The sequence below is a fragment of the Stegostoma tigrinum genome, chromosome 18 (genome assembly GCF_030684315.1).
Source record: "Stegostoma tigrinum isolate sSteTig4 chromosome 18, sSteTig4.hap1, whole genome shotgun sequence".
In the NCBI taxonomy this organism is placed as follows: Eukaryota; Metazoa; Chordata; class Chondrichthyes; order Orectolobiformes; family Stegostomatidae; genus Stegostoma; species Stegostoma tigrinum.
In genome coordinates, this window is record NC_081371.1 from 20,041,151 (window position 1) to 20,061,325 (window position 20,175).

Below are 20,175 nucleotides of genomic sequence, written 5' to 3' on the forward strand. Positions count from 1 at the left end.
TGGGTTTGGTCTTATAACACCTAGACCTAACTTAAAAGGACAACACTTTGGTACAATATGTAGATGACCTCCTTATACTTTCCATGACACCAATAAAATATATCAGAGTGGTCCCTGCAATTTTCGATAATGATAGATGCCTGGAACGTGCTGTTGCAGGAGGTGGTACGGGCAGACATAACTGCATTGTTTAAGGGGCATTTAGTCAGACACATGAACTGTCAGAGAATAGAAGGATATGGACCATGTAGAGGCAGACAGGATTTGTAGTGATTGTAAACAGGTCAGCCAGGTGGACCTCACAGAATATGAGTTCCATGATTGGGGCTGTTAATCTGGTCCAATCAGAGATCCCTGGCAGACAGATCTAAGCAGAAGTGTCAGAGGTTATTAAGGTTGATTATCAAGGGGATACAATGTTAGCATTTATTTTGAGAGGACTTGAATATAAAAACAGGGATGTACTATTAAGGCTTTATAAGGCTCTGGTCAGGCCACATTTTGAGTATTGCGTGCAGTTTTGGGCCCCATATCTCAGGAAGGATGTACTGGCCCTGGAGCAGGTTCAGAGGAGGTTCACAAGAATGGTCCCAGGATTGGAAAGCTTAACATATGAGGAACGTTTGAGGACTCTGGGACTATACTCATTGGAGTTTAGAAGGATGAGTGGGGATCTAATTGAAACTTTCAAAATGCTGAATGGCTTGGACAAAGTGGATGTTGGGAAGATGCTTCCATTGGTAGGAGAGTCTAGGACCCAAGGACACACAGCCTTAGAGTAAAGGGAAGACCTTTTAGAATGGAGATACTCCTTCAGCCAGAGAGTGGTGAATCTGTGGAATTCACTGCCACAGAAGGCTATGGAGGCCAGGCCATTGAGTACATGTAAGACTGAGATAGATAAGTTCTTGATTATCAAGGAGATTAAGAGTTATGGGGAGAAAGGGGGAGAATGGGGTTGAGGAACTTATCAGCCATGATTGAATGGCACAGCAGACTCGGTGCGCTGAATGGCCTAATGTCTGTTCCTATGTCTTACGATCTTATGGGTTCTGCTCACTCTGCGAGCTGGCTGAGAAAGCCAGACCAGTGTCAACTAGTGAACACATATAAATAAAGGGTGACCTGGTGAGAGGATACTTGCCCCTGTGGCTTCTGAGGCTTTAGTTACTTCAGAATTAGTTTAGAATGGGAGCATGATCAGCACAGATGTGGTGGCCAAAGTGCCCATTATGGTGTTGTCTAATTCTATGTTTTACAAGATGTGTTCTACTGGAACAGTCAAACACAGACAGATTAAAATTCAGTCTTGGACAGCTGTAAAGTTATACAGGAGATAGTAATACTGCCAGAAGGATGTCAGTACGTATGTTTATAGATATGGAACCCAACACGGCAGAAGGCATTGTGGATATAGGGTAGCACATAAATACAAGAAAATTATATATCAGAAAATCCTAGCTGAATCATTGAGAAGCGTTCTCAAAAATGCAGACCCCATTCTTTTTGTACATGGATTATGGGAGCAGATGCACAGAGACCCTAGAAAGGCTGGACTGTGGTAGAAAGCTAGGTACCATGATGGCTGAGGAAAGCTTCAGGGAAGACAACTTTCTACAAGTGGTGGAGCTGACAGCTGTCACTGAAGACCTAGTCAAGGAAAGTACTATGAATAGATATACTTACAGTAGATATGTTTTTGGGGTCATCCACAATTAAATGACCACCTAGAGAAGATGTGAGGATGTAATCTCCACTGGAGACTGTATACAGCAGAATGTACATGATGGGACATCTGGGACCAAAATGAAATATTGCGAAAGGAGATAAGACGAATGAAAAGGTGCATGGAATCTGAAGAAGGGATGGGTAGGTTGTGGCGTCAGAGTGTATGCAACAGAATTTACCCATGGTTTATCTTGGAAATCAACACTTCGGGAGGAACACTATGCATAGTTGCCTGATGTGTGGTTTGTGGTGGCCAGGAATAGATAAGTAAGGCATTGTCAACAATGTATCACCTGTGCCACATTTAACAATATTATTTAGCTAAAATTAAAATTGCCAACAAGAGAAGAATGAAGGGGTTTTGGGAGCACCTCCAGATAAACTTTATTCGGCACTGTCCCCTTGCTGAGGTCTTACATGCTGCTTAGTCATGTTAGACCAGTTCACCTAATTGTCTACTTAAGTTCAGTTCATTTCTTTTCCCTCTTTTAGAGATTTACATTCACCATGTAAAATGGTCCTGTTTAAAATTCAAATTACCCTATCTCTCCTCCTGGTTATCTCTTCCCTCTCCTCCACAACAAGATGTCAGTTACGGTTCCCATTGATAGTGACATGACAGAATTCTTCGAGGTCAAGACAAGGGTCAGGCAGGGGTCTGTCATCACCATCACTCCCCCCCACCCTTTTTCTATCTTCATTGCCACCATTCCTTAGCTTGTCAAGAAAAAGCTCCCAAAATGAGGAGTGGACATTGTCTACAGAATTGCTTAAAAACTTCTCAGCCTCAACTGGTTGAAATCCAAGAGGAAACTAACACCAACCTCACGTGTGCAACTTTAGTGTGCGATGACAATACCATCTCTGCTCTCTCAGAACAGGATCTTCAAAATTCACCTAATGCCTTTGGAGAAACATACCAAAAAATTGGTCTCAGCCTCAATCTGAAGAAAACTCAAATCTTTTGCCAACCTGTCTTAGGTCGGAGCCCAAGCTGAAGAAGCCCGATCAAAACTGGAATCAATGGGTATCAGGGGGCAAATTCTCTGGTGGTTGAAGTCATATCTGACACATTGGAAGATGGTCATGGCTGTTGATGGTGCATCATCTGAACATCAGGACATCTATGCAGGTGTTCCTCAGGTAGTGTCCGAGGCTCAACCATCTTCAGGTGCTTCATTAATGACCTTCCTTCATCAGAAGGTAAGTGGGGATGTTCACTGATGATTGCATAATGTTTAGCACCATTCGTGGCTCCTCGGATTCTGAAGAAGTCCATGTTCAATTCAACAAGATCTGGATAAGATCTAGGCTTGGGCTGACGAGTGGCAGGTAACATACATGCCACATAAATGTCAGGCTATGGCCATCACTAAAAACTGCCCCTTCACATTCAACGATGTTACCATTACTGAATCACCCACTATCAATATCCTGGGGGTTATCATTGAACAGAAACTCAATTGGACTCACCACATAAACACAATGGCTACAAGGGCTGGTCAGAAGCTGGGAATACTGCAGCAAGTAACTCACTTGCTGAGTCCTCAAAGCCTGTTCACCATCTACAAGGCACAAGTCAGGACTGTGATGGACTATTCTCCACATGCCTTGATGAGTGCAGCCCCAACAGGACATCCAGGACAAAGCTGCTGACTTGATTGGCACTACACTCACAAGCATTCACTCCCTCCATCACCGATGCTTAGTAGCAGCAGTATGTGCTATCTACAGGGTGCATTGCAGAAATTTGCCAAAGATCCTCATCAGCACTTTCCAAACCCACGACCACTTCCAACTAGAAGGACAACGGCAGCAGATATATGGGGATACCATCAGCTTCAACTTCTATCCAAGCCACTCACCATCCTGACTTGGAAATATATCACTGTTCCTTCACTGTCACTGGGTCAAGATCCTGGATTTCACTCCCTAACGGCAGGTGAACTGCTGCAGTTCAAGAAGGCACCTTACCACCACCTTCTCAAGGGCAACTAGCAACAAGCATTAAATGCTGGCCAGTCAGTGATGCCCATATCCTACAAACGAATAAATAAAAGAAAGATTCAACATCACATCCAAACTGTGAGTGCCATCTTCAGCTGCTGAAGGATAAGAATCTTTGATGACTGTGACATACTTGCTGATACCAAAATACTTATGTATAAGGCAGTCAGTCTTATGACTCTTGTGTGAAACTCCAAAACATGAATTACATATAATCATCACCTTAAGGCCCTTGAAAAGTACCATCAACACTGTTTGAAATTGATTCTCTGCATCAGCTGGAAGGAGAGACATACTAACATGATCATCCTTGAAATAGCTGATATCATGTGTTTAGAATGCGAGTTCTGACTTCCAAAGCAAATCATCTTTACCCAGCTGTAGGAAACCTCTCCAACAAATACAGGACAAAAGTAGTGTTTAAAGACTCCCTGAAGCTTCCCTCAAGAAGTGCAACATTGATGTCAGTATGTGGGAGATCGTCATTTAGAAGAAACCAACTTGAAAAAAGCTCCTGTATGAAGGGAGCACAATTCTTTGAGAACACCCATCAGCAAGAGGAAGTATGGAAAAGGAACCAGAAAAAGGAATGCAAATGATCTCAAGACCAAGGACCAATTCCATCTCCTGCAAACGTATGCAAAATGTGCTGTTGGAGACGCACCTCTAGAATTAGGCTCATCAGCCACAAGGACTCACAGAACCCATGGCCAGTGACATGGAATTTCCTAGGTGGACAATTATACTCATTAGCGAGTGATTATTGATAACAACAATTTCTTCTACATTGGTTGCTTTTAAATTTATGAAAGGCAGTTCTTATGCTCAAAATATCCTGTACCTTGTCAGTTTTGTCTTGGTTGCTGACATGAACACACACTGAACCTATTTTTTGGGAATATTATGCTCATTTGAAACTGTGCTATAAACATATGGGTGAATCATTTATCAACAACTTGACATCTATTAGATTCATATCTACAACTTTGCTTTCTCACAAAGACTTGAATTAACTGGTGGATGATAGAACCATAAGCACTGAATTACAGTTGGAGTCACCTTTTCCCTACCTTATCTACATATGCAAGTTTATTTTATGCAATTGAGGACTTTCTATGAACAGGCAAGACATATGGAGATGTGCACTGTTGATGTAATCTCCAAACAAAAGCAAATATGGTGGAAAGAAAAGTGAAACCTGTGCCCGATTAAAATCTTTTGTTGCTACAGTAACAGCTCTCCTCGTATTTTCTTCCATTTGTTGCAGTTCACAAGCTCTTTGGTCCTGAGCAACCCGATATTTATCATACAGGCTATCTGAAAAAAAGCAACAAAAATATACAAAATATTAACTTAGGAAAGTACTTGTTTCACTTCAAATTTTACTGTTAATTGTTGGATAGTACAGAACTTAAAAATTGTTCAAAAGAGAGACAAATCTGAACTTTTTATCTTAAATTCATCAGGACTAGAATGAAAGAAACCAAATTCTGAAAGGCAACACCAATTTATACAGCACTAATTGGTGGACCATGGTCGACATGGAGATGCAGCAGGAACTATTAACATAAGACTTAGATGGGGAGATATTTTTTCACTCAGAGGTAAGACCATTTAGAATTCTTTACGCTAGAGACATTGAGGGGTACAGCAGGGAAACCGACCCCTTGGTCCAACACTTCATGCTAACCAGATATTCTAAATAAGTCTAGACCCATTTGCCAGCGTTTGGCCCATATCCGTCTAAACCCTTCTTGTTCATATACACATCCAGAAGCCTTTTAAAGGTTGTAATTGCACCAGCCTCCAACACCTTTTCTGGCAGCTCACTCTGTACGGGCACCATCCTCTGCGTGAAAACGTTGCCCCTTAGGTCCCTTTTAAATCTTTCCCCACTCACCTTAAAACTATGGTCTCTAGTTTTGGACTCCCCTGCCCTGGGGGAAAAAAACCATGCCTATTCACCCTTTCCATGCCCTTCATAATTTTATAAACTTCTGTAAGGTTACCCTGCAGTGGATTTTGGTTGCTCCAGTGTTGACTAGATTTAAGCCGAAGTCAGGCAGGTTTTTGGGTCTCTAGGGGAATCAAGAGATGTTGGGAGCAGGCATTAAAGTTGAGGCAGGATGCCTGGCTCAGAGAGGCCATTTGTTTTACTCATGCTCCTGTTTCTTATATTCTTAAGTTCCACGAGTGCTCTGATCAGCATTGTTCCTCCAACCAACAATGAAAATACATTGATGTGTAATATATTTCACTGTTGTTTGTGGAATCTTGCTGTTGCAGTCAAATGCTTTACAGTTGTGACTATAATCCATCACAATTTATTCTACGAGAAATTATCTGAGGTATTTTAGGAGGCATACATAAAACTACATAATTGCAAGCTCTTTCTTTCAAATGACATCCCCCTAACAGTCTTTCAATGAAATTGTTGGCTCAGTGTCACTACATATAAGTTCTGGGAAAGTTTTGTACCATAGAATTTTAGTTATTAAGAATTGTGTGCCCAAATTACAAATCCGTCTATGAACATTCATGTTATTGGAGAATAAAATATTTTCATCACTCTAGACTGGATTTGAAACAGCACCTGAAGTTGAACAAGAATCGACGTTAATCTCGGTAACCTACAAGTAAAAGCATAATAGTGTAATATCGGAAAACTAGAAGTCTGTGACTTTTAATCAGAACTCCAACTACTAGGGGAAAGCTTTGGCAGTTGAAATCAATGACATGGTACCATAAGACTACAAGACATAGGAGATCATAATCTTCATGGCTGAGCTAATAACCTTCAACTCCACCTTCCTGCCTTTTCCATATAAGCTTTCATTCTTACTGATTGAAAATCTGCCTAACTTAATCATGCAGCCTCAACATACCCTGGCAGTTAAGGATTCTATAGATTCACAAGCCTCTGTGAGAAGAACTTCTTCCTCAAGTCTGTCTTAAATGAACAATCCCTTATCCTGAAATTACGTCCCCTGCTCCTAGACTCTCCAATAACCTTTCCATATCCACTCTCAAATTCCCTAAGAATCTTGTTTGTTACAATAAGATCACCTCTCATGCTTCTGAATTCCAATGAGTATAGACTCAGCCTACTCAACCTCTCTTTAGAATACAGCCTCTCTATATTTAGTATTAGTCCAGCCAGCCTTCTCTGTATAGCCCCCATGCCAGTCTATCTTCCCTTGGATAAGAGGCCAAAAACTGTTCCAGCTGTGGTCTGACTTGTACCTTGTATGACTTTCATAATCCACTCCCATTGAAATAAGGGCCAATATTCCATTCACTTTTTGAGAGTCATACACAAGGACTCTCAAAACCCCTAGCTCCTGTAGCTCTGTGCAGTCTTTTTCCATTTAAATAATATTCAGCTTCTCTGTTCTTCCTACCAAAGTGCATGACCTCATATTTTCTCACATCATATTCCATCTGTCAATCTTTTCTCACTTGCCTAATCTGTCTATACTCTTTATGTCATCCTCACTATTTGCCTTCCCATCTATTTTTGTGTTATCTGCAAACTTGGCTAAAATAGTCACTTTTGCATCCAAGTTATTAATATACATTGTAAATAATTGTGGTCCCAGCAGTGATCCCTGTGGCACTCCACAAGTTACAAGTTACCATTCTGAAAATTATTCCTTTATCCCACCTCTCGGTCTTCTATTAGTTAGCTCATCTTCTATCCCTGCTACTACACTACTTTCAAAACCATTACTTTGTCAAATAAATTGTCCCTTATGAGATAGATTATTATAAGATTTTTCCTCTAATTAACACCTTGATTACCTATTATCTTTGGGATACTTCTCATGTCCATCTCTGAGAAGATTGACTTATAAAAGGACTTTAAAATCAAAAACTCGGGGTAGGGGTGGAGACACCCTTTTTCAAGTAGGCAGGAGATAGAAAGCAGGAAACCACAGGCCAATAAACCTAACATCTGTTGCTGGCAAAATCCTAGGCTCCAATTATTGAGGTAGAAATAATAGCACTTTTCATAGAATCGTAGAATCCCTAGTGTGGAAAGAGGCCATTCAGCCCAAAAAGTCCATACCTCCCCTCTGAAGGCCACCCTGACCCATTCCCCTACCCCTACCCCTAGATTTCCCTTGTCTCACCCACCTAACCTAAACACCCCTGAGCACTATGGGTAATTTAGCATGGCAAATCCACCTACCCCGCATATCTTTGGACTGAGGGAGGAAACTGGAGCACCCAGAGGAAATCCACGAGGCACAGGAAGAATGCGCAAACTCCACACAGACAGCCACTCAAGGCTGGAATCAAACCTGGGTCCCTGGCACTGTGAGGCAGCAGTGCGAACCACTAAGCCACCGTGCCACTATTTATTAGTGGGAAGTGGGCGTTGCTGGCTGGTAAGCATTTGTTGCCTTTCCCTAGTTGCTGTTGATAACGTGTTGGTGAGCTGACTTCTTGAACTGCTGGAGTCCACTTGGTGTCGGTTGACCTACAATACCCTTAGGGAGGGAATACCAGCATTTTGGCCCAGTGACAGTGAAGGAACAGCAATATATTTCCAAGTGAGGTCGATTTTTAATTTAATTTTATGGATTACCACCATCCCAGCATAGTTCCAATGAAGCCCATCACATAAGACCATAAGACATAAGAGTGGAAGTAAGGCCATTCGGCCCATCAAGTCCACTCCGCCATTTAAATCATGGCTGATGGGTGTTTCAACTCCACTTCCCTGCACTCTCCCCATAGCCCTTGATTCCTTGTGAGATCAACAATTTGTCAATCTCTGCCTTGAAGGCATCCAACGTCCCAGCCTCCACTGCACTCCGTGGCAACGAATTCCACAGGCCCACCACTCTCTGGCTGAAGAAATGTCGTCTTATTTCCATTTTAAATTTATCCCCTCTAATTTTAAGGCTGCGCCCACGGGTCCTAGTCTCGCCGCCTAATGGAAGCAACTTCCCAGCATCCACCCCTTCTAAACCAGACATTATCTTGTAAGTTTCTATTAGATCTCCCCTCAACATTCTAAACTCTAATGAGTACAATCCCAGGATCCTCAGCCATTCATAATACGTTAAACCTACCATTCCAGGGATCATCCATGTGAATCTCCACTGGACACGCTCCAGGGCTAGTATGTCCTTCCTGAGGCATGGGGCCCAAAATTGGACACAGTATTCTAAATGGGGCCTAACTAGAGCTTTATAAAGTCTCAGAAGCACATCACTGTTTTCATATTCCAACCCTCTTGAGATAAACGACAACATCATATTCACTTTTTTAATCACGGACTCTACCTGCAAGTTAACCTTTAGAGAATCCTGGGCCAACACTCCCAGATCCTAGCGAGTTTTGAGGAGATTTGTAGCTCAGGTTGAGTTTCTGGATGTGAGTTTGCTTGCTGAGCTGCGTTAGTTTTCAAGATAATAAAGTGTGAAGCTGGATGAACACAGCAGGCCAAGCAGCAACTCAGGAGCTCAAAAGCTGACGTTTCGGACCTAGACCCTTCATCAGAGGTCTGATGAAGGGTCTAGGCCCGAAACATCAGCTTTTGAGCTCCTGAGATGCTGCTGGGCCTGCTGTGTTCATCCAGCTGCACAGTTTATTATCTTGGATTCTCCAGCATCTGCAGTTCCCATTATCTCTGGGTTAGTTTTCAGACGTTTCATCACTTTTTTTTATTTGAAAAAAAATATACTTTATTCATAGAATGTACAAAAAAAACATTTATACACCTACCCAGTCATGCAAGCCGCTCTGGGTTAGCCAGGGGGTACGTACACAAACTAAAGGCAAAAACAAAACAAAGAAGAAAAAAGAACAAAGCGAAGAAAATACCCCGGCAGTCGTCTCCCCGCACAGTCCCCGTTGGCCCGCTGATCAGTTGGGGGAGGCGCCAGCTAGGCCCAGTTACCAGATAAGGCCCTTTTTTCTATTCTGGACGAGGGGTTTCATACAATGGTCTTTCTCCACCGCGCCTTGGCGATGGCTGTCCCAAGCTTTAGCGCGTCCCTCAGCACATAGTCCTGGACCTTGGAGTGCGCCAATCTGCAACACTCGGTCGGGTCAGTTCTTTCAGCTGGCAGACCAGCAAGTTGCGGGTAGACCAAAGAGCGTCTTTCACCGCATTGATGGTCCTCCAGGCGCAGTTGATGTTGATCTCGGTGTGCGTCCCGGGAAACAGCCTGTAGAGCACGGAGTCCCGTGTCATGGAGCTGCTCGGGACGAACCTTGACAAATACCACTGCATCCCCTTCCAGACCTCCTGCGCATAGGCACACTCCAGAAGGAGGTGATCGACAGTCTCGTCCCCACCGCAGCCGCCTCGACGGCAGCGTGCGGTGGCGCAGAGATTCCGGGCATGCGTAAAGGATCTCACTGGCAGAGCCCCTCTCACCACCAGCCAAGCCATGTCCTTGTGCTTGTTTGAAAGTTCTGGTGATGAGGCATTCTGCCAAATGACTTTGGCAGTCTGCGTGGGGAACCACACGACGGGATCCACCCTCTCCTTTTCCCGAAGGGTCTCGAGGATACTACGTACTGACCACTGCCTGACGGCCTTGTGGTCAAAGGTGTTTCCCTTCGAAAATTTCTCCACGAAGGACAGGTGGCACAGGACGGTCCAAGTACTCGGAGCATTCCGCGGCAACGAGGCCAGGCCCATCCTTCGAAACACCGGGGACAGGTAGAACCTCAGTAAAAAGTGCCACTTGGTGTTTGCGTACGGAGGATCGACGCACAGCTTGATGCAGCCGCACACAAAGGTAGCCATCAGGGTGAGGGTGGCGTTCGGTACGCCCTTTCCCCCATTTCCCAGGTCTTTGCACATGGTGTCCCTGCGGACCCGGTCCATCCTCGACCCCCAAATGAAGTGGAAGATAGCCCGGGTGACCGCAGCGGCGCAGGTCCAGGGAATAGGCCAGGCCTGCGCTAAATACAACCGTACCGAAAGCCCCTCGCACCTGACAACCAGGTTCTGTCCCGCAATGGAGAGGGACCGGAGCGTCCACCCGCCCAACTTCTGCTTCAGTTTGGTGATACGCTCCTCCCAAGTCTTAGTGCACGCCCCAGCTCCACCGAATCAAATACCCAGCACCTTCAGGTAGTCTGTCCTGTTGGTGAAGGGGATGAAAGAGCGGTCGTCCCAGTTCCCGAAGAACCTGGCCCCGCTCTTACCCCTATTGACTTTGGCACCTGAGGCCAGTTCAAACTGGCCGCATATGTCCAACAGCCTACTCACCGACCGACGATCGGTGCAGAAGATGGCGACATTGTCCATGTACAGGGAGGTCTTGACCTGAAGGCCTCCGCTGCCTGGGATAGTCACACCATTCAGGCTCATGTCCTTCCTGATGGGTGCGGCAAAGGGCTCCACACAGCACACGAACAAGGCAGGAGAGAGCGGGCAGCCCTGCCTGACTCCAGAGCTGACAGGAAAACTGTCCGATTCCCACCTGTTGATCGAGACTGCGCTAACGATGTTGGTGTAGAGCAGCCGGGTCCAATTGCGGATACCCTCCCCGAACCCCAATTTGGAGAGGACGTCCCTCATGTAAGCATGAGAGACCCTGTCAAAGGCCTTCTCCTGGTCCAGGCTGACAAGGCAGGTGTCCGCCTGCCTGTCCTGCACGTAGGCGATCGTATCCCTGATGAGCGCGAGGCTCTCCGCGATCTTCCTGCCTGGCACAGCACAGGTTTGGTCAGGGTGAATCACCGACTCCAGGACAGACCTGACCCGGTTGGCTATGACCTTGGCCAGGATTTTGTAGTCCACGTTCAATAGTGAAATGGGACGCCAATTTTTAATTTCTTCCCTCTCCCCCTTCCTCTTGTAAATGAGGGTGATGATGCCCTTCCTCATGGACTTGCACATTTCCCCTGCCCGAAGTGCACTATCGTACACCTCCAGCAGGTCCTGGCCGACCAGGTCCCACAAAGTGGAATACAGCTTGAGCGGTAAGCCGTCGCTCCCGGGAGTCTTATTCCTCTCCAAGGATTTGAGGGCTATGGTCAGCTCGTCCAGGGATAACGGCCAGTCCAGCCACTCCCTCATGCCGTCGTCTAAGACCTCCGTGATAGACGACAGGAACAACTCGGAGGCCGTGCTGTCCGTGGGCTTCGCATCGTACAGTCCGGCATAGAAGGATCTGCTGATCCTCAAAATGTCCGGCCGAGACAACGTCACCGAGCCGTCGTCCTCCTTCAGCCGGCTAAGCATAGAGCTCTCTTTGTGCACCTTCTGAAAGATGAAACGCGAGCATGTCTCGTCCTGCTCCATGGAGCGGACCCTGGACCGGAAGATTATCCTGGAGGCCTCCGCGGCAAAGAGCGAGGCTTGCTGGCACCTCACCCTCGCAGAGGTCCTCCGTGACATTGACCCCCATCAACTGCAGAAGGAGCAGATTCTGCACCCTTTTCTGGAGTCGCGACAGCTTTCCCCGCCTCTCTCTCGCTTTCCGAACACCCTTGAGGACAAAGAACCTCTTGATGTTCTCCTTCACCGTCTCCCACCAGTCGCCCGGAGACTCAAAGAGGGGTTTCACAGTTCTCCAACCAGCGTACTCCCTCTTAAGCTCCTCGACGTTCTCAGGGGTCAACAGAGTCGTGTTGAGCTTCCACGTCCCCTTGCTGGCCTGCTGGTCGTCCTGTAAGTGACAGTCGGCCAGCAGGAGGCAGTGGTCAGAGAAGAACACCGGCTCGACGCCGGTGGACCTGACCGAGAACGCCCGTGACACAAACAGCAAGTCTACCCTTGAGCGGATAGACCCGTCTGGCCGCGACCAGGTGTATCTCCGCTGCGCTCCGTCTGCATGGGGTGATGAAGACATCGTACAGCTTGGCGTCCTTCACCGTGCCCATCAGGAATCTGGACGTGACGTCCAGTTGACTCCCCCCACCCACTGTCCCCATGCTGGATCTTCCATCTGCATCGATGATGCAGTTGAACTCTCCGCCTAGGATAACCGGCCCGGACGTAGCCTGCAGGGATGGAAGCCACTGCAGGACGGCCAACCGCTCACTCCGTACCACTGGGGCGTACACATTGATCAGCCTCAGGGGAGCGTTCCTGTAGGTGACATCAACCACTAGGAGGCACCCCCCCACCACCTCCTGAAATTGAGAGATGGTGAAGTTGAGCCCCCGCAGCAGAACAGCAACAGTCGTTACCCCCCGACCAGATCGACGGCCCACAGGTCCAGGCACCGGACCATTTCCCGTAGCTGCTGAGGTGCGGTATCCCGCACTCCTGCAGAAACAGGAGGTCCGCGTTGATGGTGGTCAGGTAGGCCAACGTGGACACACATCTTGCAGTGGACTTGACGCTGCACACATTAATGCTCACAACTCGTACCCCCATTGTGGGCAGTGACCGCAGTACCCTCCCCAAGTCCAAGGTCCAGCCCCTCCATCTGTCCCTACATGCCCATTGCTTGGGCTAACTGCTGGACGCTCTCAAGGCTCAGGTAACTGGCCGTGCTGCCTTCCGGGTGGCATCCCCCTGTCGGGGGTACGGAGGCAGGAGAGTCTGGCTCTGGGTCAGGCTGGGGACACGCTGTTTCTTCCTTCCCGCCTGAAAATTCCGAGGAGTGCTCCAGGGCCCCAGCGGCGCGTGGTTGGGTGTCGGAGGGAGCCTCAGGACGCCTCCCGTCACCTGGAAGCGGGGTGCTGCTTTCCTTCTCCCTTGAGATCTTTAGCCTCTGCTTTGGGCGGGCCTCCTCCAAATCTCCCTCGTCAGAGGAGCTCTTATAGCCCCCCTGTAGCTGCCTCTTCCCGCCTGATGGCTGCGGTGCCTGAACCTGCCGGTGCGCCTTCCTCCTCACTTTCCGGACCGTCATCCACTCCCCTGGGTCACCTGTCGCCTCCTCCATCGACTCCGGATTGTCGGGGGTGGGGGGAGCGGAGCGGAGCCTGCAGGGGCGCTTTGTTGGCCTCGGGTCCATCAACGGGGCTGGGCCCTCCTGCACGACCTGGCCCTCCTGCACATTAGGGGCGTCCTTGCAGGGCCCTGGTGCCTTCCTCTCCTCCAGGGGGGCTTGCCCCGCATTGCCCCTGCCGGAGACCTGGGCGTAGGTGGTCCCCCGCCGCGGGCATGCCCTATAGAGGTGGCCCACTTCCCCGCAAAGGTTGCAGCTTCTTTCTTGTGGGCAATCCTTTGCAAGGTGTCCCTCCTCCCTGCAGTTCCTGCAGATGCTGGCTTTGCAGTAGGCCGCCACGTGACCTGACCTACCACAGGCATGGCAGACTTTAGGTTGCCCTGCGTAGGTCAGGTAGCCCTTGCTCCCGCCGATCGTGAAGCTGGACATTGGGTATACGATGTTCCCGTCCACGTCTGTCTTCAGTGTCACCTTGACCTGCCTCTTACTGGTCCAGATCCCGAAGGGGTCCATGATGTTGGTTTGGTCCCCTTCCACCTTCACGTACCTTCCAAGGAAGGTCAGGACATCAACTGCTGGCACATGTGGATTATACACGTGTACAGTCACCATACGGCTCCTCTGCACCGGCATCACGAACAGCGGTCAACACAGAGAGGGGGCCCTCACCTCCTTTCTCCTTGAAAACCTCCAGGAAGTGCTTGCGAAGCATGGCACTCCTGAAGGTTACATCGTAGAAACCTCCTCTGGGGAAATCCTGCAGGCAGTAAATGTCCGCAGCAGCGAACCCACGACAGTCCAACAGGACCCTCTTCACGAAGAAGGTGCAGTCCACAGGTGCACCTTCATCCACCTTCTTCATAGTAACATGGATGGTGTTCCGGACCCCCTGACCTGGGGCATGAGCACTCACCACAGCCATCGTTGCAGGTTGGCTGCTCCCCTGAACCAGCGTTAGGCTGAAGCCAGCATTAAGATCCACCGGGTGCAAGGGTGCACAGCCAACCCGACGTCTTCCTTCCATCTCCAACACAGTCGTGCTCTCCTCTTCTCGGTCCACAAAAGAGTGGGTCTTTATTATGTTCCAGATGTAAGCTGGTTCACTGAGTGTGAAGGTTCGTTCCCAGACGTTTCATCATCACTCTAGGTAACATCATCAGTGAGCCTCCAACGAAGCGCTGGTGTTATGTCCCGCTTTCTAGTTATCTGTTTAGGTTTCCTTGGGTTGGTGATGTCATTTCCTGTGTTGGTGATGTCATTTCCTGTTCTTTTTCTCAGAGGATGGTAGATTGGCTCCAAATCAATGTGTTTGTTGATGGAGTCCCGTGTCTCGCACAAGAATTCCTAGAAGCGTGGCATTCCAACCGGAACTCCATCAACAAACACATTGATTTGGAGCCAATCTACCATCCTCTGAGAAAAAGAACAGGAAATGACATCACCAACACAGAAAATGACATCACCAACCCAAGGAAACCTAAACAGATAACTAGAAAGCGGGACATAACACCAGCGCTTCGTTGGAGGCTCACTGATGATGTTGCCTAGAATGGTGACGAAACGTCTGAAAACTAACTTTCCAGCTCAGCGAGCAAACTCACATCCAGACTCCCAGATCCCTTTGTACTTCTGCTTTATGAATTTTATCACCATTTAGAAAATAGTCCATGCCTGTATTCTTTTTTTTCCAAAGTGCAAAACCTCACATTTGGAAGTCTAGATAGATAACATCTACTGGTTTTCCCTGGTCTAACATACTTGTTACCTCTTCAAAGAATTCTAACAGGTTTGTCAGGCACGACCTCCCCTTGCTAAATCCATGCTGACTTGTTCTAATCTGACCCTGCACTTCCAGGAATTTAGAAATCTCATCCTTTTCATGGATTCTAGAATTTTACCAACAACCGAGGTTAGGCTAATTCGCCTATAATTTTCTATCTTTTGCCTTGATCCTTTCTTAAACAAGGGGGTTACAACAGCAATTTTCCAAACATCTGAGACCTTCCCTGACTCTAGTGACTTTTGAAAGATCACAACCAAAGCCTCTGCTGTTTCCTCAGCCACCTCCCTCAGAACTCTAGGATGTAGCCCATCGGGGCTAGGAGATTTATCAATTTTTAGACCTTTTAGTTTTTTTAGCACTTTCTCTTTTGTAATGCCTACCATACTCAACTCTGTCCCCTGACTCTCCCTAATTGTTGGCATACTACTCATGTCTTCCACTGTGAAGACTGACGCAAAGTACTTATTATCTCAATATAACAGTTGTCTTTTCCCAGTACAGGTGCCAGTACCCCATGAATTGGAACCCATTTCTTCCCCCAACAATCTTCGAGGCATGCATTTACCACTCTTACCTTAACCATCCTATTCCAATTTGCATGTGGCTCAGGTAATAATTTGGCGGTTCTTAATTTTATAATTCTGCTTTTTAATTTAGCCTGAGCTGCTCATAATCCCTCAGCATAGCCTCTTTCTTAGTCCTACCAAGTTGTTACATGGACCACATGGACGATGACAACAGGATCCTTCCCCACCCACTCCAAGTTTCTCTCCAACCCAGAAGAGATATCCTCAACTTTGCCATGAGACATGCAACACAATCTTTGGGAATCTCTGACTTTGCTGCAGAGAATAGTGTCTATTGTCCTAACAGTGCGTACTTCAGTCTCCATTTATGTGCTCTATGCTGGGTGCTTGTAAGTGTTGTTAGTTTCATTTAAAATTAGAGAATACTTATTTTTCAATATAAAATGTTTTCTGATCACAAAATCCACTTGTATGGATAGAAATAGCATGATATTCCAGTTATTAATTTATGAGAAGACTTTGCTATTCTTAAATTTGGGGAAAAAAGCTAACTTTGAATTTGTGCAGTTCTGCCTGAGGTAGCAATAGAATGAAGAAAAGGCATTTCTCCACAGGCAGAGTCTAAGTGACCTCTCAAACAATTGGTTATTTGATATTTGGCAGTAATATCTGTCATAAGGTTGAGTTTTATTTTTTAATTCTACTAACTTGCAAACTTCTGGTCTTCCAAAGCATTCTTCAAATCTTTCTGCTGTGAAAGTAACCACTCTCTGGTTTGTTCCTGTTGACGTTTAATCCGTTCTTGTCGTTGTAAATCTTCCCCAAGAAGCTTCTGTATACTGGATACAGTGCAACGAGGATCAGTGTCCGAAATTCGGGCAGGAACATCTTTTTTTAAGGCTTGTGGGTCATTCAGATCAAACTCGCGACGTGTTTCAGGCTTTTGGTACAATATACGGAATTCACCAATAGCCCTGTTTAAATTCTTCATGTCTTGCTTGTGTCGAGCATCCAGGAGGCACATTGTTTGGTCATGGCGAATCAAATCCTTGGCTATAACAAAACATGAGAGAAGCAATGTGACATCACATATACCTTTTTGTCTGTTGCCGTTAGAAATATTGGGAGAGTAAGCAAGACACAAAAAACACCTTTTGCCAAGATGCCAAAAAAATCAGATATTCTGCAACAAAAATATTTTATAAATTCTGCAATTTGATACCTGCACCATGTAAACAAACTTTTAGATTTTAGTCAATGAGGCAGGGTTAATTTGTAATTTCACAGTAAAAGAGCCACTTGGAAAACATCATATAATTTAATTCCATGTTAAGTTTGAAAGGGACGTTCTCCATTCCAAACAGAAATCTTAAAGTTATACCTACGCGGTTAAGAGGAGAGGTCAATAAAGTTCATCAGGAAAATAGGCTAAAAAGTATGGTGATAGCAAAGAGGAATGTTGAAACAAACAATTCAAAATGCTCGATAACATGTGCATTCCATTAAGAAAACAAACTTTAGACAGAAAGATCACCTGAGGAGAGCAGTATCAGATTAAAGGAAGTGGTTTATAATCTTGCCAGAATTGTAGGAAACCCAAGGATTTTTAAAATTTCCTTATTCATTTAAGGGAAGACGGCATCTCCATTTATTGCCCAAACCTAATTGCCCAGAGGGCAGTTCAGAGTCAACCACTTTGCTGTGGGTGTGACATCACATGTAGGCCAAACCAGGCAAGGATAACAGTTTCCTTCCCTAAAGGAGATGAGTGAACCAGATGGCTTTTCCTGGCAATCGACACTGGATTCATGGTCACCACTAGATCCTCAATTCCAGATATTTTTTATTGAATTGAAATTTCACCATCTGCCATGGCAGTATTCAAACCTGGGTCCCCAGAGCAGTACCTGGGTCTCTGGATTAACAGTCCAGCGATAATACCACTAGGCCATTGCTTCCCCAATTAGGAGTGCTTTAGAAACCCACACTTTCTCGTCTACCAAAAAGTTGATTAAAATGGAAATATAAAACATGACAGTAAATTTGCCAGGAAGATGCAAATCAGTTATAATTACTTCTATATGTGTGTAAAAAGCAGAGCAGCTAAAGTAATACTGATGCCATGGAACTAGATTCAGGAGTAATCACGAATAACAAATTTTACCACAAGGCCCAGCATGTTTTCTCGCCATGCCAAACTCACCTAAGTAATTATCTACTCCATCCGTATGGCATTTGGCACATTAAGTCCGGCCCATATGAGTCCATTTGCGTTCCCAGAATAACTCACCACTCAGTGGATATTCCCTGAAAATCAGCATCCATCTTTAAAGACCACCCTACACCAAGATGAGCACTGGCATTCCAAAGCTGCCATGTTTAGTCAAGAAGATGTCACAGAAGCAGAAGATATCAGTGGGATTCTCCAACAGGGACTTGGAGGTTCTGATTGAAGGGGCGATTCAAAGAAAGGGAGACCTCTTCCCATAGCACCAGCAGAGAAGCACCTCATCAGCAGACCTTGGCACTCTGGTCCAAGGTCACTGCCTGGATCCGTGCCATCTCCATACTGTGAAGGAACAGGCAGCAGTGCCGTGAGAGAGTTTCAGTTTCTTCACCAAGTTAAGTGCCATCTTCTTCTCTCTGCTATTTGGTACATACTCTATGTCTGGTACCGCAGCCATTCCCACCAATGCTCATTGCTTAATACTCTCATGATTGCTTGCAACATCCTATCCCATCTGTTCTAAGCCCCAAACATCCCACACTTCCTGCATTCCCTCTGTGCAGCTTACTCAGTTATTTGAGACACCTCACCACCTTTCGTCAGCCAGCACCAGTAAGTGCCATTCACTTTCATCTCACATAATTCCTTCCTTTCTCTTACTACAGGAGAAAACATCCATGACAGCGCAGAGATAACCCAAGTGGATGAAGACGTGCCTGACATTAAGTTACTCATCGCATATGAGGAAGAATCTTGACCCTTACAGGAGAGGACTGGGACCACTGCTTTAGGGATGCTGAAATATCCATGTCCTACCAACTGAGTACTGCTTTCCACAGTCACTCTCGCAGTAACCCAGTGTCAGTGGCATATATTATACATCACTTCTAACCACTTGCTACAGCACCTCTCTCTTTTGATTTCCAGATGCCACTGTGGTGAAATGGCTAGCTTACCTGGAAGCCACCTTCTGACCTCAAAGGACAAGAGTACTGACCCTCTCAGAGGAAGCACCAGCAAGGCTGTCTCCTACACTGCCCACTGACTCAGACGTTGAAACCTCGGTGCGAATGTTTGACTTAAAAATTATGCGAGAACAATCTGGTGAAAACCTTACTGTGACAGCTCCACAGCTGGCGAAGAAACAATGCCCTCATCCCCAGCACTCAGAGAGCTGCAGGGCAACCAGGTACCCGCTCATTCCCAGGCAGAAGATTCTGTAGTCTCAGAATGCATGAATTTAAACCATGTTTACAGGGAGGAACAAAGAGGCAGAAATGTATGTAGGATATAATGGCCTTCATTGCCCAGAAGGTGCTCCAGCGCAGGAACAAGACCTAACCCCACAGTGACCCAACATCGAGGAGACCCGCCGAACTGGCCATAAGATCCTCCGTAAGAATCAAAGCCACAACTGGTGCTCAGGAACCCATCAGAAACACATACTTACCTCTCAGAGCAGCAGACTTCCCTCACTGACACCGAGATCAAATAGGAGCAGCCACCTATCCAGGAAACGTGACAGATGTGCTGGCCATCAGGAGAGACTAAAGCTATGGTGTTTCAAGTTCCCCCTTCCCAGCATGCCTCTGGCAAACATCCAAGCCATTCAAAACAAAAGCTCGATTTACCTTCCAAAGGAAATTGAGAGACTGCTTTATGCTCTGCGTCACAGAGACTTGGCTCACTCCTGCAACACCTGACTGTGCCTTACAACCTGAGAGTTTCTCCAATCACCAAGTGGGCCGCTTAGCATCCTCAGTTAAGGCAAGGGATAAGGGGGTCCCCTTCCTGATCAACACATTCTGGTGCTCATGACCCTGGCAAGTAACTGCTCCCAAGACCTAAAATACCATACAATGAAGTGCTGTCCCTACTACCTACCACATGATTTCACCTCCACTATCTTGACAGCGATCTACATCCCACCCCTTGTGGAAGTGAAGTGTGTGCTTGATATATCATTCAATGCTACAAACAGTCTTGAAACTGAATACCCTAAAATCTTGTTTAGCATAGCCAGTGACTTCG

At 46.4% G+C, this 20,175-nt stretch overlaps 1 protein-coding gene across 1 annotated transcript in view; it reads right to left on the minus strand.

Moving 5' to 3' along the window:
* The window catches only part of LOC125460766 (RIB43A-like with coiled-coils protein 2), a 55,842-nt gene that overhangs the window by 13,026 nt on the left and 22,641 nt on the right, over nt 1–20,175 (minus strand). Inside the window, exons 3-4 of the mRNA XM_048548650.2 lie at nt 16,626–16,970; nt 4,934–5,052 (exon numbers count right to left, since the gene is read on the minus strand). Coding sequence (XP_048404607.1) covers nt 4,934–5,052; nt 16,626–16,970 — 464 coding nt within the window. The remainder of the gene's footprint in view (nt 1–4,933; nt 5,053–16,625; nt 16,971–20,175) is intronic.